Source organism: Carassius auratus, chromosome 36 (genome assembly GCF_003368295.1).
Source record: "Carassius auratus strain Wakin chromosome 36, ASM336829v1, whole genome shotgun sequence".
NCBI lineage: Eukaryota > Metazoa > Chordata > Actinopteri > Cypriniformes > Cyprinidae > Carassius > Carassius auratus.
Window position 1 is genome coordinate 7,501,166 of NC_039278.1, and position 25,455 is coordinate 7,526,620.

The 25,455-nt window shown below is 39.0% G+C and overlaps 1 protein-coding gene across 4 annotated transcripts; it reads right to left on the minus strand.

The window, feature by feature from the left end:
- Nucleotides 1-6,423: 6,423 nt before the first annotated feature.
- On the minus strand, nt 6,424-21,326 carry LOC113055111 (GATA-binding factor 2-like). 4 transcript variants are annotated; one of them, XM_026221102.1, is made up of 6 exons: nt 21,000-21,326; nt 15,649-16,072; nt 13,839-14,411; nt 11,100-11,257; nt 8,340-8,465; nt 6,424-7,521 (listed from the first exon to the last, which is right to left on the minus strand). In XM_026221102.1, the coding sequence occupies exons 2-6, from the start codon at nt 15,872-15,874 to the stop codon at nt 7,222-7,224; spliced, it is 1,383 nt and encodes a 460-aa protein (XP_026076887.1). In that variant the 5' UTR covers nt 15,875-16,072; nt 21,000-21,326; the 3' UTR covers nt 6,424-7,221. The 4 variants fall into 4 exon arrangements, with proteins under 4 accessions (XP_026076887.1, XP_026076888.1, XP_026076886.1 ...); XM_026221103.1 differs by lacking the exon at nt 21,000-21,326 and adding an exon at nt 16,344-16,557 and having other exon boundaries at nt 11,100-11,245; XM_026221101.1 differs by lacking the exon at nt 21,000-21,326 and adding an exon at nt 16,344-16,557.
- Between the last annotated feature and the right edge of the window lie 4,129 nt (nt 21,327-25,455).

The following is a 25,455-nucleotide window of genomic DNA, read 5'->3' on the forward strand; positions in this document are numbered from 1 at the left end:
TTTCTGACCATGTCCATCCCTTTATGACCACCATGTACCCATCCTCTGATGGCTACTTCCAGCAGGATAATGCACCATGTCACAAAGCTTGAATCATTTCAAATTGGTTTCTTGAACATGACAATGAGTTGACACTGTACTAAAATGGCCCCACAGTCACCAGATCTCAACCCTATAGAGCATCTTTGGGATGTGGTGGAACGGGGGCTTCGTGCCTTGGATGTGCATCCCACAAATCTCCATCAACTGCAAGATGATATCCTATCAATATGGGCCAACATTTCTAAAGAACGCTTTCAGCACCTTGTTGAATCAATGCCACGTAGAATTAAGGCAGTTCTGAAGGCGAAAGGGGGTCAAACACAGTATTAGTATGGTGTTCCTAATAATTATTTAGTTGAGTGTGTGTATATATATATATATGTATGTATGTATATATGTGTGTGTGTGTGTGTGTGTGTGTGTGTGTGTGTGTGTGTTTATTTCTCTCTGTATTTTACACCATTTTGACAATTTCTGGGGCTTATTTGGATCTAATAATACAATTCAAGTATTTCCTGCTTAATGTTTTCACTTCCAGTTTTGTGATTTTGTGTGTGCACACGTGTGCGGAGTGTGGAGTGTGCTCTGCGGGGCTGAAGACCAGCAGTATCGAGGTGGGGTTTGTTGGTTGGTATAGTGGTTTGGTTTAAGCATATTGTAAGTACAGTATGAATCAGAGAAAAGAAAGTGAGAAAGAAAGGGTGCGAGAACGGGAGAAGAACGGAAAGAAAGTGACATCCTGATACCTGCATCTGGTTTGTTCCTGAAATACACTTCTTAGAAGCAATCACAGATTATCTGATCTCTACTGGTGGTCTTTGTTTTTGGGAATTTTATTTTTGCATGTAAATGAATCATTTATTGCTGTTTTTAGAGGTGTCTGTTAAGTCAAGCGTCACTGTTGCTCATGAATGGATTTACATAAACCCCTAATCGTACTATGTTTGTTTTACAAGTATGAATACTATCTTTAATCATGCTGAGAAATCTTCTAAATAAGCAATCAGAGTTACAAAGTTTGCTTGGAAGATGATAAAACATGTAGAGAGAAAAATAATAAGAAGAAGAAAACATATGTATACCATCCAGAACACTTTAGCAAACACCCAACATTTCTTAGAAACCACAAACCAATGCCTTGGCAACCATCCACAACAACCTAGCATTGTGTCAGAAACTTCTTATATGAGCCAGCACCCCTCACATATACTTCTAATGCATTATCTCATCAGCCAGTCATCCTAAGTGAAACTAAAAGTGCTTTCCTGTATTCTTCCTGCAGTCAGATTAATAAATACTTTGGTAGATCTAGTTCTGTAACTTTCCCTTTCACCCATTCTGCAAGTTATAAACAATTGCCATACACGTGAGCAGGAAACGAGAGAGGAATAACAGTAAGGGCAATGAGAGAAGAGCTACAGTTATTACTTGGCTTTGTCCTGGCCTTTAGCATGAGTGACCAGCTTCCTCCAGTTTGCTATTCAGCAGGAAAGGTTCGTATATTATTCCAAAAATCCAATGCTAAAAATACCTCTATTTTGCTTTGTTTTAAATTACAGATCATAGTTACCGTTACTCCACCCCTTGCTTGGCATTTCATTACCAAGGGACTGCATTTCTATGAATTTATGTCAGACCTGAAAGAGGAAGTTTAGCTATTAATACCTAACTAATGCAATGTGTGATTTGCATGCCATGTGTGTGTTTGTGAGGCTGTAAGAGTGTGTGATCTGGGATGCCCCGCCATCATCACAAAGAGCCCTGTGACCTCTCCAGTGGTTCCAACAGAGAACCCAAGAGCCAAAAGGTTGTCCTCCCTCTTTCTTTCTCTAGTGTCTGTCTGTGATAAAACACAGTGGAGGCCGGGGTCACTTCAGTATTTGTGTTTCTAAATTTGGTTAGATCTAGTAACATAGTTTCAATCTAAAGCAAATATGCTTGGTGCAATTTATTCTGGAGACAATGAAAATGCCTTTAGGAATGAGCAAAAATCCTTTCTCTCCTCTAAGGATATGACTCTTTATTTTCTTAGCGGGCTGCAGAAATTGTGACCAAAAAAGAAAGACAGAGAAAATGAGAAAGAACAAAAGAGAAAGGGAGGGCTAAACGCGTTTCGTTTGTATGAGGTCAAGCGTCTGACCCCGTGCATTGCTAGAGACCTGCGGTTGAACCGCTCTCCTCGCTGCTTTACGCTTTCATCTTTAGCTCCATAACTCGGGTCTGTGTGCACACGGCCCAGCCACCTTTTGATTCCTTTAATTCAATTTAATACATAAACAAATACATGAAGGGAGTGAGGGAGGGAGGGCAGGAGAGCGAGATGAGAGGATGAAAAGAAGAGGAGACTTTTCTTGATTGTGGCTCATAAAGCTCTCATGACTCGGAGACGAGAGGCCACCATGCTGTTTCTGAAGCCTTAGTCATAAGTCTCCATGCTTTCATTCTGCTGTACTATATAATCGTGCTGTCTTTTTAGTCATAACTTAGGCATCTTAATTTGGAAGTAAAATATTGTTGTTATTGAGGAGCGCTCTTCATGTACATAGATCCAGAGGTGTAAAAAGTACTCAAAATTTGTACTTAAGTGAAAGTAAAAGAACTCCGTGAGAATTTTACTGAATTAAAAGTCAAAGTATCTGGTCAAGATCATACCTGAGTAAAAGTAAAAAAGCACAACTTTAAATTGTACTCAAGTATTAAAAGAGTAGAAGTATTTTTTTCTGACAGACATACAGAAGAATGGTTAAAGGGAGAGAACGAAACAAAAACTAAGAGTTTTAGGAAAAAAAATAAATACATAGCTAATGGATAATCAACTTTTTTGGGTGGGAAAACACAATTTTGCTATCCTCAGATTTGATGGTGAACTTTCGAAGCCAGACATTTACCTGAAGAAAGTCAGAATTGAAGTAGAAATGTGTGTGTTTGATGCATGAAAACAATGATCATTAGTTCTCACATCAGTCACACACGTTTGTGCTTCTGTTTGCCATATTTAATGTGCATAAGATAAAATAAAAGTATAATGTACTTTTCGAGATGAAATAAAATTGTAAGGAGTAAAAAGAACAGTTTTTTTCTCCAGTAAAAGTACAAGAAGTCAGTTTAAATTGTAGTTGAGTAAATTACAAATCCCCCAAAATAATACTTAAGTACAGTAATCAAGTAAAATTACTCAAGTATTTTACACCTCTGCATAGATCTTACCTAGCCTCCATGTGTCACGTTAATCATATTGTCCCATGATGCTTTGCAGCCATTTGTGTTCAAAAACGCTGTCTGCATATTTTTTTAAATCCATACTTCCTCTGTGAGATCATTAAAAAAAGTGTGCACAATGAATATAATTTGCATGTTCTACATCCGTCAAGTTGTCATTGTCATGTGACCCACAGCATGAGTTGTGTCTCTTCGCGATCATTTCCTAAATGAACATTTTAGAATCTTGTTGAGATGCTAACGTTACTAGCTGGCCTCTGTTACATATGCAAACGCAGACAGAGGATATGGTCAGAATAGCATGTTAGCATACTAGCATAACTATTTAAGCTACATATTTTCAGAGCAGACTAGGCAGACTTTCTATACGCCTAGAATACTTGCATGATGTATTATAGTTTTGGTGATGGAATACTGTCCTCGACCTGACCTTGTGTTTCCAGTGTGATGAATAAACTGTAATTACAGCAATGATTTTGAACTTTCAGTGATTGAATCATTTTACAAAACTGGATTGAAAATGCCGGATGATTACTATTAATATTCAAAAACTGTTTGGCCAAAAAAAACAATCTAAGTCATGTGGTGTGACCAATATACACCATATGAAACCAATATCAAAACAGAGAGTTAATTAGCACATTATTTTCGTTATTATGGACTATATTATACTTCATATATGCTGCATATCATATATACTGCATAATTCCTACTTATAGTCTATACTGTGCAGGATTTGTTGAGTAGGAAGCTAGTGCTTTGCTCTGAACATGGCCAAATATGAAAACACACATGTGCTGATGGAGAGGACAAGGACACACGTGGAGCCACGCGAACACGTGACGTAGCCTCAGCCTCTACACTGAATAAAGCTTCTCTTTTTCTTTCTCCCGACTCTCTGACGTGGCCCGATCCCATTATTATTTGGGGGAAGACAGCTAGTTCCCTCAGGAGTGCCCTGTTTGAGTCTGTTGGATGTTTCTTGCTCTGGGAGCCCGGCCAAAGAGAACAACAACAAACACACACACAAATGCCTCCACACACACACACACACACACACACACACAGAGAAAAGCCCAGTGGCATCTACAACTGGTAAACACACTGCAGGAATGCAGCTGCACAGTTACAGTCGTGGACTATTGCTACAGAGCTTAAAACACAGGTTTTTCATCCGTGAGGAGGAATAATGTGGAATTAATGAGAGATTATCTGCTCGCTATTTGAATATATCTTGTCAGGTTTCTAGATGACCAAAATGTGTCATTTTTAATTCGTATTTTATTTTATTTTATTTTTGAAAGCATATTGTGTTATATGCCATCTAAGTATTAACTTTCTGAGAATGCTTCGCATAAATTCCTAATGAGAAGTAAAAACTGAAACAAATTAGGCAGTTGTTGACACAGTAAAATTATGGAGCTATAAAAATAGTGTGTAAATTAAAGAAGTAATAGCTCAGATTTGGTCTTTCAATTATTTGATAATTGATAAGAAATGTTTGAGAAAACGTACATTTCTAAAAGTTACATTTAACGTTTTGAAATCCAGAATGTTTTGTTTAGACACAAAAACATTCTTAAAAATATATTTCTTTTTCTTTTTTTCTTCTTTTTTTTTTTGTATCTCCAAAGAAAGTCTCCAAAGAAAGAATGTCTCGTAGGTTTGGAAGAACATGAAGGTGAATAGATGACAAATTTGTGATATATATAAACCACAAATACATATATTAAAAAGTACTTATGGCTTCACGGTTTCCAGAAAAAGTGTTCAACAGAAGCACAAACGTGTTTGATTGATGCACATAAACCAGTGAGTTTTGTTCTCACGCATCAAGCAAGTCCAGCTGAGCTTCTGTTTACCACGTGTGCTGATCAGTGTTTATATATGAACCAAATACATTATTAAATCTGCTCATATTAAGTGATTGTTTCTCCTCAGGAGACTTGGTTTAATCTCTCAAATACATTGATTTTATGTAGTTTTTTTTTTTTTTTTTGTGTGTGTGTGTGTGTTTTGTCGATGAACAGAAATATTATTTTTGGAATAGAATTAGGGTGAGCAAATGATGACAGCAGTTTTATTTGGGGGTATACTAGACCTTTAAAGAAAACCTTTAGTGATTTCCTTTCAGCAAACACAAAAAGATTAATCAAGTCACTGATAGATGCATAACTCAATGAATGACAGAATAGAATAGAATAGAATAGAATAGAATAGAATAGAGGGGTGTGTGATCATTTGGATGGGGGATGGGCGTGTCTGCACTTGTGCAACAGTTGGTGTTGACCTGAAGTCGGCCCTCTTCAGCGTGGTCTGTGCTGTTGTTGGGTCTCTCTCATTAACTGTTGGCAGGGCTGATGGTTTCCTCGGAGTTAAATAGCTTGGAAATGAGACCGGGTTAAGAGCTGTTTCCTGCAAGCCTCAGCTGCGAGCACATCTGTGGGAGAAGGCTCCAAACTGCCCCCCACGTGTTTGTTCATGGACTGGACTGATTGCCTTTCCTTCCTCTTCTCCCTTTTGCGCTTTCTCTCGCTCTCTCTCTCTTTTTTTTTTTTGGTCTCAATTTCTCTCTCTCCTACCAAAAAACTCGCTGTCCTTTTGCTAGCTTTTCCTTCGGCTCCAGAAAGACATGCCAAAAGCAAAGCGGTTGAGTAAGTCCGATGAATAGGAGGACACGGGGAATACAAATGTGTCTATCTAAATGCATTCTGTACAGTATGGCTCTTCTCATTTGCATGTGATTGGAACCCCCATTCCACCCAGTGTTTGAAAACTGCTGTCTGGGTCAAACCGAAGCACCCCGGGGGCTTATATGCCACAGAGGTCTCCTTCTTCACCAGTTCAAGCACTTAGCGTGTGCATCTGATATCGCTTACCGTCTAGAGCTCAGCGATGCTTCGGTGAAATTCCCTCGGACACTTAGTAAACGGAACAGCAGCGTATCCGAGCACTTGGGTGTGTTTGTGTTGGGCCTCGTGCATGTTACGGCATTTGTGTGCATTTCTCATTTTAAATTACAGTAACTGCTTGGAAATACTGTACGATGCCACAGAATCAGACACATAAATGAGCAAACCCACCTGTAGCCACAGAAAGGTCTTCATTTAAGAAGAAGATTGACTGTACTTTGCTTTCACATGGCAAGGAAATACTCAGGGGAAAGATGAAGTATTAAAACTTTATTTCCTTTATTTGCGTAATGGAAAATGATAAAAACGTACAGCTCCGCAACATCGCCTTGGCTAGGATAGGTCAGTGTTTTTTATTTTATTTTTATTTTTTTATCAATAACAACCAAATAATATTTATAATATGACAATGTGTTCCGAGGAAAGCGAAATAAGAGATAAGGAGTGAAAATAAATTATCATAATAATAATAATAATAATAACGATAACAACAATTCAACTTTATAAACATTTCTTTGCCTGTATGTCGTATCCGTAGAGTCCGCTCAGAGGGAATCATGGTGTATTCCAGCATGTTGGGGGGGATAAACATAGCGGTCTTCTCTCGTTCTGTCTCTCTGTCTTTGACTTATCACGTACGCAGAGAGTCAGAACTAGTCCTTAACAAGAGAGTTTCTGAGAAGAGCGTTCTCGAAGGAACTGCCACAGTGAATCTGCAAACACACATCCTCTCTTTCAGGACAGTACCAAAGTGACTCAGTAAAATGTAACGAAAGCTAAAAGCGAAGAGCTCTCTCTCTCTCTCTCTCTCCCTCTGCTCTGTCTGTGAGGATCCTCAGAAAGGAGAGGTGCTTTTTAAATGCGTGAACCGTCCTCTATACAAGTTTACGTTGTTGTTGATGAGATGAAACCTTCACCGGCAGTGTCCAAGCAGGAACGAGCCCGACACGGACTCCTTGGCGTCCCTCACCTGATCTCTTTACGGGAGGGGGTTGTGTAGGAGCGAACGCAAGGCCCCTGTCGAGGGGATGCGAGCGAGCGTGGGTCTTCAGTGAGGTTCGGCCCAGACGGGAGAGCGGCTGGAATGGTGAGGGTGGCTGAATGTGGGGTGGATGGGAGTCGGTGTGGGCAGCATGTGTCCCGAATGGCTGAACGGTGGCAGGTGGCCCATGTGTGACATGTGGCTTGCCAGAGCACCGGCGCTGCCAAACGGAGAGGTCTTGTCCAGCATGCACTTGGAGAGCTCCTCGAAACCCTCGCCAGATCGCTTACTCCTCTTGGACTTGCTGGACATCTTTCGGTTGCGTGTTTGGATGCCCTCTTTTTTCATGGTCAGCGGCCTGTTGACCTGTAAGAAAACAGATCGCGTAGGTTAACGATGAGCAAAGGGATGCAGGTCTTGAAGTACAGAAAAGATGCCTCTTAAATGCAAAAGTTAATCAAATGGACGTTTGAGAAAATTAACCAGGAAAACAGATCAGCCATTTATGATTGATAGTTCTATTGAACTCTATTGGTAATGACTGAACTTACTACCATAGTTGCTTTTAAGATAAATCTGTACATGACATTACAATAAACACTTTCAGAATCTATAATTTTATTATATATTTTTACAAATATTTTTATAGGCTATGTATAACAAAGTATAACCTATAAATGTTCTCTAAAATTCATTGTATTAAGCATTTAACAGCCTACATGTATAAGTCTTTTATGCTTTCAGAGTTGAATTTCAAACGAAAACTAGATATGAAAAAAAAAGCAATTCAGGAGCTCAGCTGTCAAGCAATTCAGTTCTCTCTCTCTCTCTCTATCTCTCTCTCTCTCTCTCTTCGCTTGTTTCATTAAGGTGAAATGTATTTATTCGTCTGTTAAACAGATCGCAGCCAAGCTTAACATTAAAAAGGCTAGTTTCAGACAACTCCGAATTGATAGCCTATAACTGACGCCGTATCTTGAATAGCAGACCCGCCCTGCCGTCCCTCCTGGGAATAACGCCCTCCTCTGAAACAAAGCTGGATTCATCTGAACCGAAAACGGTCAACGGGTTCCGTCTGACAGGGAAAGCCGGCCTCAGTCGTCTCTCTCCTCAGTCCACACAAGCTGTCCGCCCACTTGAGCACATCGCTGTCACTTTCAGTGTTTGCGGCTCTTAATACTCACGTTGTGGAGTTTGTAGTAGAGCCCGCAGGCGTTGCACACCGGGTCACCGTTCCCGTTGCGCCGCCACAGAGTGGTCGTGGTTGTCTGGCAGTTCGCGCAGCAGGTGCCAGCTCGCCTCGCAGCAGACTGTAGACAAGAAAACCCCAAATATATTCAATGCTTTGCACTACATTAAAAAGGTATACATTATCCAAAACAACATTTTTAAACAATCCCGCGCGCATCTAAAAAAGGCTAAAAAAGTATAATCCCGAGCCTGTTTGCATGCAGTTGCTGGACAACCGTAGAAAAGCCTAAATAGACATATGCATTATATTAACTTGGCGGAAGCTTGTAATGATATGCAACTTTTTAAATCATATTGCTGTTGCTGCTGATTTAATTTTTTTTTATCCAATCGTCGAATTGACTACATAGCCTCATTCCTGGATTTCTGTTTTCCACACTGTAATATCAGTCAGGGGTTACAACTTACATGGCTTTGGGTTGAAGGAGATGCATTCCTGATAACAATCTGATGCGGTGACGAATATTATGACTCACTCGTAGCCTACTATGTATTCTGCACCAGACAGCATTTCAAAACTAGCCCCAAATAACATTAAAGCAAATGCGGCCTGGACATATGAAATCTCTTACCAGGGACTCGCCTCCGTGTTTGGGTTAATTAAATATAGCCCATTCTATGCATTTAAACACGCTAAATACAATTTTCCAATTTGTGCCTTGATTAGAAAAAAACTGTGCCTGGTGAAATTCGTTTGATTTGGACCTGTATCTAATGAAGTCTGCCATATTTGGGTAAATGCATTAGACAGATCATTAATTTATAACGTTTCGATACACTGCTCGGCTTTGATGCCACGAATCAAACGCTTCAGTGGGCGTGGCGACTGCACAGCCGGGTCATCAATCCTCTGTTCGCTTTTTGTCCATTACAGATTCATTTTTCACACATAATGAGAAACATTTAAGGGCATACAACGCAATTCCCCGGCAGTCTGACACATATCGCGTTTGCGGGTTCAAACGATTTACATTATTTCTATTGAGCTTTTGTAAGAAAAAAAAAAAACACACACACACTGTAGGCTAAATAGAATTAAAACGCAGACAACAACAAAAACACACATTCCGAAACTTTACTCAGTGCCAGTCGAGCATGACAAACAAGAGAGCAAAGAGTAGCCTATAAATCCATTTATTTTCCAATCCCTGCCCCAGCCGCTTCACACACAGTCTCTGATAATCGCTTTACAGTAGATGTCACCAGGGCCTGCCGGGCCCGGAGAAAATTCAGCCGGGTTTGTTGAAGACGGAAACACCCGGGAGCCTGGCTTCCTTATCGGGCCCGGGCAGATATCCGGATAGGAAACAACTGGATGGCCTTTGAACAGCGCTCTGAAAACACTTCAGCCCAAAATGCAAACGCATGGGCCAGCTCTCTGACTCCATGGAAAACCATGTGGCCTTTTTTTCACCATGAGAACATATAGAGAGAGATGGAAATAAACTAAAGGGAAATAACCCCCAAATGTTGGAAAATCGATGTTACATCTACCACCACTTATTTATTAAAAATAATAATGATCATCATAATTAGGAACTGAGGAGTGCTAAATTCATATTTTGATTTCTCTTTGAATATCTATTTGTAATTCAGTACAAGGCTCGTGGTTCTCCTGCTGAGTATGTCAGCTAAGTGTGGAAATCAGATTCCCTCTGAGACACTTGTGTTTTCACTCTGATGGTCACTTAGCCAAGTGAAAATTAAATTAGGACGCATGGCTGATAGAAAAAGACGGTCTCACTCAATTAAACTGCTTGTTGTGTCTCCAAAATGAATCTCTATATAACATTACATCATGTTTTGAAAGACTGCAAGAATGATTTAATAACAGAGTAATTAGAGAGGTAGAGATATACAGTTTCACCTGCTAAAGGATAAAATACGATTATGTGAAAAGGAAAATGGAGCTATTTTCTTAAAAAAAAAAAAAGTCATTTATTTCCATAGAATCCTGATGCTGAAAAAACTGCCACCTGTCCCAGGTATTTTATTCCAACAAAATATGATTTACATTTAAATAAATGCACAGGAACCTTTCTTTTAAAGCAGTCCAGGAACCGAAAAACAGGAGACTGATAACCAAAGCATAATCAATGTGTAATCTTAATGATTTCTCAAGAAAACAGCTAAATAATCTTGAAACTTAAGTTTTGTTCTTTATGGGTCATCTCAAATGCAAAAAGCCGTTAAGTTCAAAAATCAAACAAACAAAATCTGCTTTTAAACATCTCATCCAGATTAAACCAGATAATCGTGCTGGCAGCGATTCTGAAATGGAACCAGAATCATAAGAAAAAAAAACTAAACCAATGGCATGTGGCTTTCTAAACACCCCCAGAAAAAGAAGAACTAGATCAAACAGCTGGATCTAAACAGATGCACTCAGACAATAGTGTGGCAACAGGTTTCTCTCAGTGTGGAGTGGTGATAATTGTACAGGCATGGGCATTGGTATCAGTGACAGTATCAGAACTAGAAGCAATAATGATAGCGGGAACAATGGCAATAGTAGCAGTATTGTAACAGGCCAAGTAGGGGATCACCAGGGGGTGAGGGCGACAAACAATACCAGGAAGATTATAGGGAAAATATAACTTTCCTGGAATTGTGCTCAGGCTTTCTGCTCAGCGCTCCTATTTAGCCCTCTTTCTCACGTGTGTGGGGAACTGAAAGGATTCTGGAGGACTCACCAGTCTGCGCTTTGGCTTGATAAGGGGTCGGTTCTGGCCGTTCATCTTGTGGTACAGGCCGCACGCGTTACAGAGGTAGTGGCCCGTTCCGTCCCGCCGCCACAGCGGGGTGGAGGTGGCTCCGCAGTTCACACATTCACGCCCCTCTGTGCAGAATTCAAGTGGAGGAAAAGCAAGGGAAATTTATATAATTAAGAGGTTCGCACTACAATACAGGAACACAGGGTCATGCAAAGGCACAGTCTGGGCAAAGAAAAACAACTCCCAAGTTAATTAGACAACACCTGACATGACATCCACACTGGAATCTCTCATCTGAGAGGGATGGATTACTTAATGGATATCGGAATTTGTGAATGTGTTTGTGGTTGAAATAAAACATTTAACAGTGTGACTAAGTGAAAAATTAACAATACATCTAGGATCTACTCTTAAATTACCTATAAATACTAACTTTTTTACTTTTCCTCTATAGGAAGAACACTAAATATCGGTATTTTTTTATCGGTATATTTTTGTTTTGTTTTTTTGCAGCTACAACATTTTCAAGTCAAGACAGTGTTTATAATGTGAGTTAATTCAGATTAATGCCTGTTTATCAGCCATCTGTCACAGCTTGTTCTATTCTCAGAGGTCATATCACAGTGAACCACCCTAACCTGCTGGAAAGGGCCCTGCTTTAATTCATATGCTCTTCCTCCTCACTCCCCTGAGCACCTGTCTATTATTCACATTATAATGTGAGATAGTCGCTGTCCCACCCTGACCAGGGAAAAGAATCCACCCGGATAATGGATGCTCTTTTGAAGTGTATGTGATGTGTTGTAGCTAATTCAGTCATTTTCATTCCATTTTCTGTTTCAAGTATCACTTGCATTTTAAATGTACTGAAACTTGGTGCTGGAAGTGTGAGGCGAAAATGGGCCTGCGAATGGGTTGAGTATTTAAAGTTATTTTTGATTTATTTATGTTTTTCCTGTCAGCCTTTCAATCATGTTTGTGATACTGATATAATTGTGTGCATTGAATCTCTACAACTAAAGAATGGTCCAAAACAATTTACTATGAAGTTCAGAATGGTCCCATTCCAACAACAACAACATTTTCAGCACTATGCATTTTCCACATTCATAGCTTGGCTAACTAAATACATACATAAAAAGTTAAAACAATGATAAGGACATATTTTGTCATTCTGTGTTATTATGCTAATAATAAAAACAATATTTAAGATTCATTAATTTATGAAGCACCTTGTATTTAGACATTGTTACTTCTATTATCATATGCAATAATAATAATAATAATAGCCTAGTAATAGGAATTACACATAAGTTATATGAGTAATGTAATGCAACTGTAGTGTAATGTGTTATAAAAAATAGTTCAATATAAAGTTGGTTAGCAGTTCGTCAAGCTGAGGTCGTGCGTAAATAATCACACAAACAGCAGGGTCCTGTCGCCTGTGAAGGCCTGACCCGACGGGGTTTTGTCAGTATTGGGGTCGTGGAAGGTGGAGGCGGGAGTATGTCGTGATTTGTCCAGCTGAAGTTATACAGGATATGACTTGAGCCAGCGCGTCGTGACTCCTCAACGTTTAAAGTGCAATAAAGGCTAAATTCAAAGCTAAACATGAGGCAACACGCAGCCCGCCAAATAAAATCATTCATCCAAAGAGGCGTTAACCAGCAGAGAAAATAAAAACATAAATAGTTTAAATAAATAAAAATAAACCTTCTTTCTAGATATGGAGGTACCTGTGTTTTTAATAATTAAAGCCAACATTTCCGCAAAAGCTAATTTTTCCACTTTGTATTTTATTTGACATTTTACGCAAGCCATGTTCATTCCAGCACCTCTGACAGACTTGTATTTGTTCTGTCATTGGTTGACTGGATCCCTTGCGATATTTTATCATAATGTTAAAAATATATTTTATTTTTTTATCTTACTGTAGCTAAATGAAATGTATTCACCAGTTGGCTATTTAAATTTAGCATGGTCGAAAAATCTAATAAACTTATAAAATACATGTTATAATTTTGGTGCCTCTTTGAATTTATTTAATAATTTAATAAATTATATTAGTTTATATATATATATATATATATATTTATATATATATATATATATATATATATATATATATATATATATATATATATATATATATATATATATATTTATATTGGTTTTGTGTATGGAGCACCAGTGTATAGATTGTTTGTTTGTTTACAGTGTTTACATTGGTTAGCATGCTAGTTGATGCATGATAACCACTTTTTATGTCTTTTAAAGGGAATGACAGCTTTGAGTTGTGATGTATTTTGGTGTGGCATTTTGAAGAGCCACTAAAACTTGTCCTGTGTCATAATTTACAAATTGCGGTGTAGAGTTGCCTCGAGGGAGATTCCTAAAATGGCGGGCGAATTCATCTAATTAGACAAAAATAAGTAAACTCCACATAAAACTAAACCGTTGTCTCTGAGGGGAAAATAGGCCTATATGAGAAAAAAAAAATGTAAAGGACAGCAAACTTTTAAGGACGCCTGGTTTTCAGGATGCTTTGATTAAATGTAATTATTTTTAAACAATACACAAAATACACATATATCCTTCAGTTACATTTCGACAACTGATGTAAAAATGCTTTTTATAATGCTCCCTAAGCCAATGTGTCTCTAAATATGCCCATTATTTCTACTCATCGCTTCATGGTCGAGTCAGAACTTAACTCACCTGAACACGACCGTGTCTTGTTTTTACATTTAGGTGTGAAGCTCGAAGGGGATCCACTGAGGAGGGTACCGGGATGAAACAGACCGCCGCCGTACTCGTGTGGCGCGGGAAGAGAGTACGTCGGGTAAGTGGGGATGGGATGATGCGTGGACGCGGTTTGCGCGCTCATAGCCAGGCTTCCCCGAAGAGGACTACATCCTTCCATCTTCATTCCATCAGCGATGGACACTTGGTACTTGATGGACTCCTTTTCATCCATTCTTGCAGAAACGGAGGTCGGAGACGAAGGACCGAGGTCCGGTGAGATGTCTTTCGGTGGGGTTGGGGGGAAGTTGTAGAGGGGATGTGGACTGGAGTGGGCTGCGGATGTGAGGGAGGAGACGGGAGCGGTGCTGGAGCTGCTGCTGCACGGGTAACCGGCGCTGGCGGGGTGCAGGCCGGGCTTGCTGAAGTGACTGACCGCCCAGGCGTTGTGGTGAGCGGCGGAGAGCGCTGCCTTCCCGCTGTCCAGCCAAGGAATCCCGGGACTGTGTATGAGGTGTGGCCGGCAGACCTGACTTCCCGTGAGACGAGCTGAGAAACAGATATAAGACAGAACGAACATAAAGTTCGACTCGAAATGCAAATTACCAGAGAAATGTCTAGCCTATTTAACCGCGGTTTTTGCCAAAACACCAGATTGTTTCAACAAAATGTCTAATGTTCACTCTCACCTGTTGACTCCGTCCTCGAACAATTCAAATCTGACATTGAGATAAAACTAATATACTATTAAATATCAGTTAGCCTAAACAACACAAAACCGCAGCTGACGATTCATCTTTTAGTCCATACCTATATGTTTGTTCAAACTGCACGCTATCACTTAAATATGTATTTTCCTTCGTCTCGACGTGTTTTCTCAAAAACTTACCTAGACTAGGCTACTCCTAATAAACAGACGTAAAATCTCCTTACAAAAGCGACAGACTACTTTTTGAACGATTCCTTCTCACTAAAGCCTGTTGTTCGCACAAATAACACGCTTGAACTAAGAAGTTCATCAGGAATTTTCGTTTTGATTTGGCATCCGGGAAGTGCCTTGATCCCCCTCTCTCTCCCTCCCTGACACGAACTTCCCTTTCCTCATCAAGTCGTTCGCTGGACATTTTATTTTCCTTCTTATTCTTTACATTTCAACACGCATATCTTGGAGATGCCAGTTCAAGAAATCCTATAGGCCTAATTTGTAACTGTCATAGTCCTATAGTTTGTGCATGCAACAGCAAAAACATTTACATGACCATATCTTTATTCACTTTATTATTTTATTCACTACGTTTCACTTCATAAGAGCAAAAGTCACTGAAATCTTTCGGTTACACAAGCACAAAACAGTTGTAGGCTACTAAAAAAAATTATATGAAATGGGCATAAAAGATGTCAACAATGTCAGGTTTATTATAGATTTGTAAGCAAATCCTGGCTATTAAACCAAATAACCACGTAAACAAAATGGATCTTTCGCTATAGGCTTAACATGGAGATTTTACATTAAGATTTTACATTAATGTTACACATTTAAATATGAATAAAAATTAATCATTTCGCAGTAACAGTAACAATGGACTATTTCAAACAGCTTAATAAATAAGGTCACATTTAGCACTTAAATAGCATAATAAATAAACAAGTAGCCTAGGCTATTGTGTAATTTATAAGACATTTTGTTGCTTGATAAATGTTAAGTGTGGTTGAAATATGTCTATGAAATTGCATAATGATAAATATTCTGTCATCAAAATATCGTATGAGTAAAGAAGCATCTTACCGTGCGCTTGTCCGTATGATACTCTCGCCCGAGAATTGGAGTAGTACGGGTTCCCCTGCGAGTCCAAGTGATTCAAGAACACATCCACCTCGTCCGGGGGCAGAAGAGGGGCCATGGGCTCCATGTAATTGTGTGTAAGCCCGTGATGATGGGACTCTGGGTGCTGGCCGTTGAGTACCGCATGATGATGGGCCATCCATCGAGACTGATCGGTCGCGACCTCCATGTCTATACTGTCCGCACTTCGAAACTGTTTCGAAAAGTTTGATGCCTACTGAAAACCTTCTGTACACTAACAGACCAACTATGGTCCTTAAGATTACTAAAATATGTGTCCTGAGCTTAATGCTTCAGTCGGTGATGGCCTCACTTTTTGGATAAATAGAGATCCTGCTTCTTTGCTCTCAATAATGCTCAGGAACTCCTGGAAGAGAATAACAAACAGATGCATCTCATTTTTTAAAATACGTTCCAAGACATAAGATCTAAACATCTTTCTACGACATACTATCGTATTTAGTCATTGTCTTTTATATATATATATATAGCACAAGTCTTAAAATAAAAGTATAACCTATACACACACGTGTATGTATATATAAACCTTTTTGAAATATGGGATGCAACCTGTAAAGTCGCTGCATTACTCAACAGTACGCAGTTTTCAAAGAACTATCGTAAAGTAGGCTACTCACGGCGCAAACTAGCATTTCAGCACTCCAGTCTTGTTTATTTTCCCCGTGTTAATCATGTACAAAGAAGGATAATCCTCAAGATGTCTGCTGACATTCGTAATTTGCCACTGGTTCAAATTGTCCACAGTCCAATGTTAAACTCTTCTTTAAAACACTGCGGCTGTCCGAAGCGGAGAGAAGTCTCATTAATGAATTGCGCCTGTGTACTGTCGGATCTGGCGCCAGTAGATTCCATATCTTCCGAACATGGGCGGGGTCACGGGCTGGCAGTGATCGCGCTGTTAACCAATAGCAGATCGCGCTGACTGCCATTGGCTCGGACATCTGCTCTCCGAACTGCCACGGCGACTCTCGGCCTAGTGCTCCACATCCAGAGACCCATCATTCAGCGGAGCAATTTATTGAGACCTATTTACTTTTCTTAGAGCTTGATGATGGGTGATAATGTTGTCTTTTTACTAAAAGACTAATAGCTCAGATTGACCTGAAATTATGAATGTAAAGTTGGAGTCTTGTATAGTCTGGTTTCGCAGAACCTCAGAAAAAAATAATACTAATTATATATATATATATATATATATATATATATATATATATATATATATATATATATATATATATATATATATATATATATATATATATATATATATATATATATTTAAACGAATTGTGTTTTTTAATCTAATAGATAATAGCATAACAGACACAGGTTAGACTAGGCCTTATTTTATTTTTACAGACAGTGCCAACAAGCAATTATTTTAATTTTCAATTGATAAATAATAATACAAAGAAAATATTGCATTTATAAATGTGATTAGGACCTGTTGCCTGAACATTAACATTTGTTGAAAACAACAAAACCTGTATCAGTGAAGTGTCACATGCGATATATGCCAAATGCAAACAAACACAATTTCTAGCACCTCAGGCATTAATTGGGGAGGAGGATTTTATGGTCTCTAAATTGGGGGCTATTGTTCTTGCGCGTCTAATTGTTATAAATTACTTGTCACCGCATTCTTCTTGTGAAAACACTGTTTTGTATGCTGTTTCAAGCGATCAAACGTCACTTTACATATTAAAGCGGGCTCGTCTCTCGCTGGTGCCGACAGGTCGCATGGGCAGGTCCAAATAGAGCCAATTGGTGGCCATTAGGGCAGCTTCGTTGATTCTTGCTTGCAATTATCTCGTGGCAAAACAAGCAGCAGGCTCTCCCACCGCGGGCAGAAAGACAGAACGTCGCCAATCAGCTTGATAAGCAGTTAGATAAACTGTGGATTCAGGTTAGTCAGCTGAAGACCTTATTTGCATATAGAGTTTAATAAATTGTTTCAGCTTTCACCTCAACATTAAATTGACTTGTCTATCCTGTTATAGAAAAAATGTTATTTTCCTGTTCCACACCTTTTAAATTTTTTTTTCATGCAGTGGAAACTACGATTGAAATTAACATTAACATTAACTGAAAATACAAAATCCTCTCGATGGTTTCTAAAATGGATATGCTTACATGTAATTTAGTGGATTTTACAACGTGCTCTTTTGGATCACTGCTTCTCACCTTTGGTAGCTCTGTGGCCTCTAACTGCTTGTAGCAACACTTTGTGTATATGAATTATTTATTTAGCTTGTCTAGTTGGATCAATCAAAGAGAACACAAGACAGACCTGTCTACCAGGGAGCTCCAGCTCGTGCATCATTATCTTTCGAAAAACATTTGAGTGTCATTTCAGGTCTACATCAAGAACCAGTTTTACAGAAAAGTTGCGTTTTTAACTAATTTTGTACATTTTAATCTATCATTCGAAATAGTTATAGTGTGTCTAGATGATCATATGTACTTTAGTGTTTTTATTATTGCTTAAAGCAGGAGGTTGTGTCACTCCTCTGCAGCAATAATGATTGACAGGCAATAATTGGAGCGCGAGCAGAGCCCCTACCAGCCGCCACTCTGACGCCGTGTCCTGACGTCACAGTATCTAGGTAAAGGTGGAGAAAAATATAGATGGGCTACAAAGACTTTTCCAAAGCTATTTAAAAGTAAATTGTAGGCATTGTGTGTTTTCATTTGCATTAAAAAATAAAAAAATAAGAATAAAATCTGTGAAAGTTTTAGTCCGGCTGAAGAGTAAATAATCTATTTGGGCACCAATGCAACACTGAGCACTTTTTAAACCACAGAACTTCTGTCAGTGTTGATTGTATAAAGATGCTTAAACAGGCTATGTGGCCTTATTGTGACAATACCAGATGCTTAAATCCCTTTTAACACACTGGATTCTGGCCAGGGGCCCTACACAGCCCTTGCAGCCGAAGCCAACAAATTAGAATGTACATGATAATATGACGCTTAGTTTTGCAGTGCAATGATCAATTTTACACACAGTCTTACATCCAAAAGGTGCGATGCCAGATTATGCAGACATAAATGGAACGTGATAAACTTAAGGCGTCTAAAATGGCCTCTCACATTGTACCTTTATCCCAAACTGAAATGCTGTGCTATTGCATAATCACACATACTATCCCAAAAGAGCTTTTACAGAATAGTGACTTGATGCTGCTACAAAGTGCTATGTAGACTAAATACAGGTGTGACCCTACTCAGCCAATGGTATTAAAGTGAAATAAATAAAACATTAAACCTTTGGGAAATACTAAATATTAAAATACTAAAATAGTTGTATTATTTTTATTTTATTATTAATTGATAATAATCTATATATCCGAATATGTCTTCTATTGTAGGCAATATAATTATTATACTGTGCGTGTGTGTGTGTGTGTGTGTGTGTGCGTGCGTGCGTGTGCGTGTGTGTGTGTGTGTGTTTTAGCGTTAATAACGGCTCTTGGTTCAGCTCACCTAGGGCTAAACATTCTTTAGAGAATACTTGAACTAAATACCTATGGTAATCCAGTTGCTCTCAATGTTAACGCAAAAGAGACTGTCCTTTTAGGAACTAAGCATTTAAGGTTTGGGGTGTTACTAAAGCGATTCCCCCGACCGAGGACCCAAAAACCCACTCTTCTTTTAATGTTGTGTCTGCAGATTCAGATTTAGTTTCTTATGTAACACAAGTTGTGTCGTACACCGTGAGTGTGACTGTGACGACGACAATGACATCACGTTTGTGATGTCACATTAAGTCGCTTTCAAATAATTGTATAAAAATAATGGAGAGCGGTGGAAACAAGCTCCGCGAAATTGGAGGCAATCATTCCCTTAATTAACAGGTGCCGTGAAATGGCTTTGCCCGTTCGTTCCCTCGCCGTGCATTTATCATTCTCCGTGGGGTTAGAGAGGGCAGGAGGGGGCAGAGAGCCCCGCAGAAGGGTTTGTGAAGATAAGCAGGCACTGGATACAGGGGGAATGACACAGACCAGCTGAAGCGGTATTGTCCTTTACTCACGGGTAATTAGATTGTGACAGGGCACTCGGGGGCAGACACAAGCACAGGCAAAGTCACAAGCCTCCTGTCCTCTGCTGAAGCATGGATAACAGGGACTGAAAGCAAGCTTCTCAACCTCTCTTCGTTTCATCCAACAATCCGCATTATTTTGAAGCAAAGTCTCATATTTGTGCAGTATTAAACCGTGCATGCCTCTAGCCGCGTTTATTCTAACGTGCCGCTTTTGTCTTGTGCAACGTTTAATGTGTAAAGTTCTTATTCTGAGCGACAGCGTTAGTTTAGTCGGAAAGGATCCTGTGGTAGTCATAAATGTGAAGGGCGATGGCCGCGCGCCAGCCCTCCTCGTGTGATTGACAGCTCTTGGAGTCAATGATTTAAATAAACAGCACAGGTGGGCTAATGCTAGCGTCCAGGGGGCATTCCAGAGAAAGCTAATTCCTCAACTCACTCACATCACATTTGCTTTCACATTTATAATCATTCTGTTGGGGGGGGGGGGGGGGGGAATCGTCGTTACGCTCATTTGAAATATTGGCAGAAAATTACTTCATATGGTTTTCGTAACAGGTTATGCGTTCTTTCCATTGTTGAATATCAAAATCGTGTCCTCACAATCATAATTAATATATAAACCTATACATTCGTTTCACGAATAAAACATTTATTGTGTTATTGGATGCGGCTATATGCGTTGTAAAGTGGAATTTAATTTTGGGTTGTTTATTGGTCTGCATATTTAGGATTTGATGTCAACATGTTTACGAAGATAAATATGTGCTTAGTTCCTTATAATTCCTTATACACGTTCCTTATAATAATACAAAATCGAATACTTAAACAAATGTCACAATATTATATTAATAGCCTATTATTAGGCCTATCACATGTGAAAAATATGAAGACCAAAATCTACACGTAAAACATGTAACAATCTCTGTCGTTTTAGTCTTTTCTGGTATAACCCAAAACGCCTGCAGTCATACGAACGCAAATAACATAATGACCAATAATGATAACAAAATGTATAATTCATTCTATTGTCTTTTTGTTTTATTATAAACAATTATTATAAACAGCAATCCTATTAAAATCATTCTTTAAATGGAATAAAACGTATAGGCCCTAAAACATAATAATTTGCTCATTTAAGACAATTAATAATTTTTATTCCTCTCTAAAACGCGTGAATAATCTCTTCGTATTACTCGACTTCACACTCGCTGCACAAAACGCATCTTACCAGTGTTTACGATTGGGTTCTCTCCTCTTGACATTTCACAGAGATATGTGTCCTGGAGCCAATTCCGTGTGGCACCGTCTCTGAGGGAAGAGCAGCGGTGATTCGGTGTGTGCTTCGCCAAGCGCTGAGGCTCGGGGCACAGCTGGCGATGCCAAACTTTCCAGACAGTCAAGCGGCTTTCAGAATGCTTTTTCTTCAGTGGCTCACGGTGTGGAGTAGTGTCTGACACCTCGTACTCTATCTGGTCTCACTCACGCCCGTGGAAACAGCGAAACTTGAGGCACAAAGTAGGACTGCTGCAACGTAGCCGTGCGTCAGCCAATCTGGTCTTCCGGGGAGTGCTTTGATGGTTAAAAGCTGTTGTGTGCTGTTCTCACTCGTGTAATTATGAAACAAGACCCGGTCGCTGAAGGCTTTGCGCACAGCTCTTAGATTCTGACCTTCACACAGGCACACAATGCGGAGAGGATTTGCACTATTATGAATATTAATATTATTATTTTGTGATATTCGTAAGATATAGTTTAAAGAATACAGGGGAAATTATGAAATCTAAACCCGCCATAGACCGATTTGCACATTCTTTTGCCCTTCTCATTAAATCACTGATGGTGCAGATGTGTTTGCTTGAGTGTTGTGAATATATAAATCTTCACTTTTAATATGAGACGACGCCTTTAGGCTTCCCATCTTAATGGATTCTATTCCTCCTCGCTCTTGTCTGTTGGCACGTTGCGGTCGACCTTGCCTTCCCCCAACCCGGTCAGTTTTAACTCTCTCACACATGACAGCAACTTTTAAAAGATGCAAAGCCTCGGTAAATCTCCGGCACGAGACCGTGGGCTCGCGTGCAGAGGCTCAGGCAGGGCAGGTGCAGCTCCAGCCTCTCGCGCCCGGGTTCCCCCAAGAGTGCACGCGCACAATGAGAGCGCGAGAGGAGTGAACTCTGACAGAATGAATTGCATTATATAGAATGATCAAAATAACAATGTCTAATGCCAGCTATTGTTTTGTATACATTCAAGAGACCACGAGCGGTGAAGGATTCGAGTCAGTCAAATCAGAAACTCCTGCTCCTTTAGTTGCTACCATGGTCAAATAGCGGGCCTAGAATTAGCCTATGATAAAATCAAAATTCTACAAAATCCTTGGCTTTCCTTTTGTCGTGCACTTATCCGTAATAAGGGAAAAACAGATTTAAAAAAAGACAAGTATTTAGCTACTCGTTTTATCTGAGTTTCCGGCGAGTGCAAGGTTGAAAAGAAGAATGTTTATCGGTTGCCATTTAGTGCTTTTATCGGTCTTATCACTTTGGATAATGTCATGACATGAGTTGGCATGTCTTTTCATAGCCAACTTAATCATGTCTTATTAAGCAGCCTATGGCAAAATAATATTTATTTATTATTTCTAGATGTTAGCTATATAACGGAATAAATATCTCTAAATGCTCTGCAATAATCTGTGCTATGCAATGCTAAATGCAACTTTTGTGCAGAGACAAACATTGTCCTATTAGATGCACACTCTTTAATTATTAAAAGTCAAAATAGTAAACGACAAGGAAAGATAAGGAAGGCTGTGACATCGCTTCTTTCTACTTGACAATCTAAATCTCCCGTTCATTTTAAATCGAAAACCAAGAAAAATAATAATATCATTAACACTGGGAACATTATTTTGTCACCATTAACTTAAATAAATTCTAGGAAACCCTGACATTATTATTACAATTATAATAAGTCTATAATAATAATTATTATTACTTTTATAAAATGTAAAACAATTATTTGATTAGAAAGAAATATGGATTTAGCGTGTGCGGATTTATTAAACATCTAATTAATGCATCTATTGTCATGTTAAAACGTTAAGAGCAGTAGCTGCTGGGTTTACAGGAGCTTTGCAATCTGACCAGAAGAAGATGCTCACTCATGATGCGTGCGAGATAAGCGCTTATCAGTCTCGAGCTTGCATCTCCAGCGCATTAAAAAAAAAAAAAAAAACCTTCTGTAGACTAATAAAGGCGACTGTTAAGCTCGGCTGCTCCTTGCAGCAGCATGCTGTGGCAGACACGGTGACATTTCCATTTCACGTTGTCCATCAAAGGCGCAGTAGAGCCGTCTCGGAGTTCTCACTGCGTCAAAGTAAAGTGTGCTACTGAATAGTGAAAGGCAAAGACGTATAGCCTATTCTTATGCAATATATTTATTTTACACTCAGTTTTCTGGTAGACTTGCAAAATATGTTTTAACTTCTTTGATTATCAAATTATTTGTGCTGGTTTGTCTCTATTTTTCATATCATTTTTATATTAGCCTATTCTCTTCATTTTTATTACTTTTTTTTAAAGGGCTCTAAAGTTATTATTTATAAATGCATGCATCAGATGCCAGGGCCCTCTCCTTCCGATTATTACCGGGGGTAATATTTCATCGGCGTGAGGCAATCTTTGTTCTTTGTGAAGATAATAAATGGCCTAATCGTTATCAGTTTACCGCTGGAGGTGTCAGGACCGAGCGAGGCTGGAAACAGGGTCCAAAGTGGCGCTGAATAAATTGGTGTTTCTTATCTCTCTCCCCCAGATTATCACCGCCTTTCAAAGCGCCACAACAAATACATTCAATGCATCTAATGCATCATTTGAGGGGGGAGATCGCAGGGGTGATAGAGACAGATAGGCTACCCGAAGGAGAAATATTTACACATTTAACGTGCACAGGCCAGTTTTGAGCGAGTTTATTGTACACGCGCTTAACATATCAATGCAGCCAGTATCATTCATAATGTAGCGCTACTGTTGATAGGTATCTGCCTGATTATTCTGTCTTGTCATTAGATCTGTTACGTGTTGAATTAGTTGTGAAATTAGCTTGTTTCATCCAAACACTTGTTTTGCTTTCTTTATCCAGCGGATATCAGCAGCATCGTAACTCTCCCTTTCACGTCTTTCTTTTGGGAAATAAAATCAATAGTCCTATAAATTAATTGAAAGGCAGACAGCTGGAAACACTTGGCACTGGCTATATGGCTTTGCAATAGCCTACTGTGTAAATGACTAATAATGAAACCAATAATAGAATTAGATTAAAACCATTTTCATATAATTATAAAGAACATGTCACAAAGTGTAGGCTATGGTATAATTTGTTTGTGATGGTCACTTAAAGAAAATAAAAATATGAAACAAATATTTTTCTAAGCTTTTAGTCATAAATCTCTTTAGTTTCAATGGAAACTGCTCTCATCAGTAGATCTAGAGTTCGTTATCTACAGAAGCTGTCCTGTAACTGAATATCAGCTCGTCCATTAGGCTTTAAAACAGCGGTGATCTCGTTTCCTCACTAATGAACGAACGCCTGAGTTCATTCCATTAAACCGCGCGTCCCGAAAGCGTAGACGTCATAATGGTTGAGAAGAATTTGAAAAATCGCCAGTTCGAATTCATTTTAAAATTTCCCGCGTTGACAGAAAACATAAAAAACGCAACCAACTAAAAACAACGTCTGTCTTCATTTTTTATAGTTAATTGAAAGTGGTGACAAAGTGAATATATTTTCTAATAAAAAAAAAAACAAAAAAAAAAAACAATCTGAAAACAGCCCTACATAAACCAGCATTATAAAAAAAATAGCTAGAAATGAAAGACATCATCACGTTACGTTAAATGGAAACAGAAATATTTTAATTAACAAAACCATTTTTTACAGTGTTTCACGTTTTTATAAGAGATTAGGCTATTGTCGTTGTTTTAGTTGTTGAATTTTGAAATAGCCGTTTTTACAATTCAGAAATACTCTGTTATATTGTTTTATTAAATGAACAAGTGGGCAGTTCATTAACTTGAAGGCTGAACTGGTTATTTCTAGTTTGGAGAAGATGCTGGAGTTCAGCACTGATCTCTGAGAGGCCCATTCTGCACACAAGAATGGATTACTAGCTTAACCGTGCTCGAGGTGAATTTTGTTATTTTAGAGAAAAGAGACAGGTTTCCATTTCCACTCTAAAGGGGGACGCTGTGCACGTGAGTGACACTTGTGTCAAAAAGCGCCTTTTTCCAATATGTACAAACTCCCCTTTTAATAAAGCGGCATCTTCACCGGGCGCGCGCTCTCTGATGGTCTCCACAGCAACTCAGATAACGGAGCAGCCGTTTTCCATATCAGCCCAGAGTCTATTATACCCCAGGATTAGCTCGTTTTCCGAGAAAGGTCAAAGACAAAGTCACGAAACCTTGTATTTTCACCCTTCCTGCATATTCATTCTCATTACATTCGCTCCTCTGTCATTTCATTTAGGTAATTTCATCAGGATTATGCCTTCCTTTATTTGTTGTTGTTGTTGTTGTTGTGTGGGAACTGTCTACATCACCCGTTTTATATTGTAAAAATACAGCTCGCCCTGAACGGAATGAGTGATTATATGCATGAACCGTTTTGCTTTGTGATATAGTGAC

Bases quoted from the DNA above. Each gene is read 5' to 3' on its own strand.
- LOC113055111 (XM_026221102.1), bottom strand. From the start codon at position 15,874: ATGGAGGTCGCGACCGATCAGTCTCGATGGATGGCCCATCATCATGCG. The intron at 8,466-11,099 runs GTGAGTCCTCCA...TCTTGTCTACAG, and splicing joins TCAAGCCAAAGCGCAGACTG to TCTGCTGCGAGGCGAGCTGG. The intron at 7,522-8,339 runs GTGAGTATTAAG...GTTTTCTTACAG, and splicing joins TCTACTACAAACTCCACAAC to GTCAACAGGCCGCTGACCAT.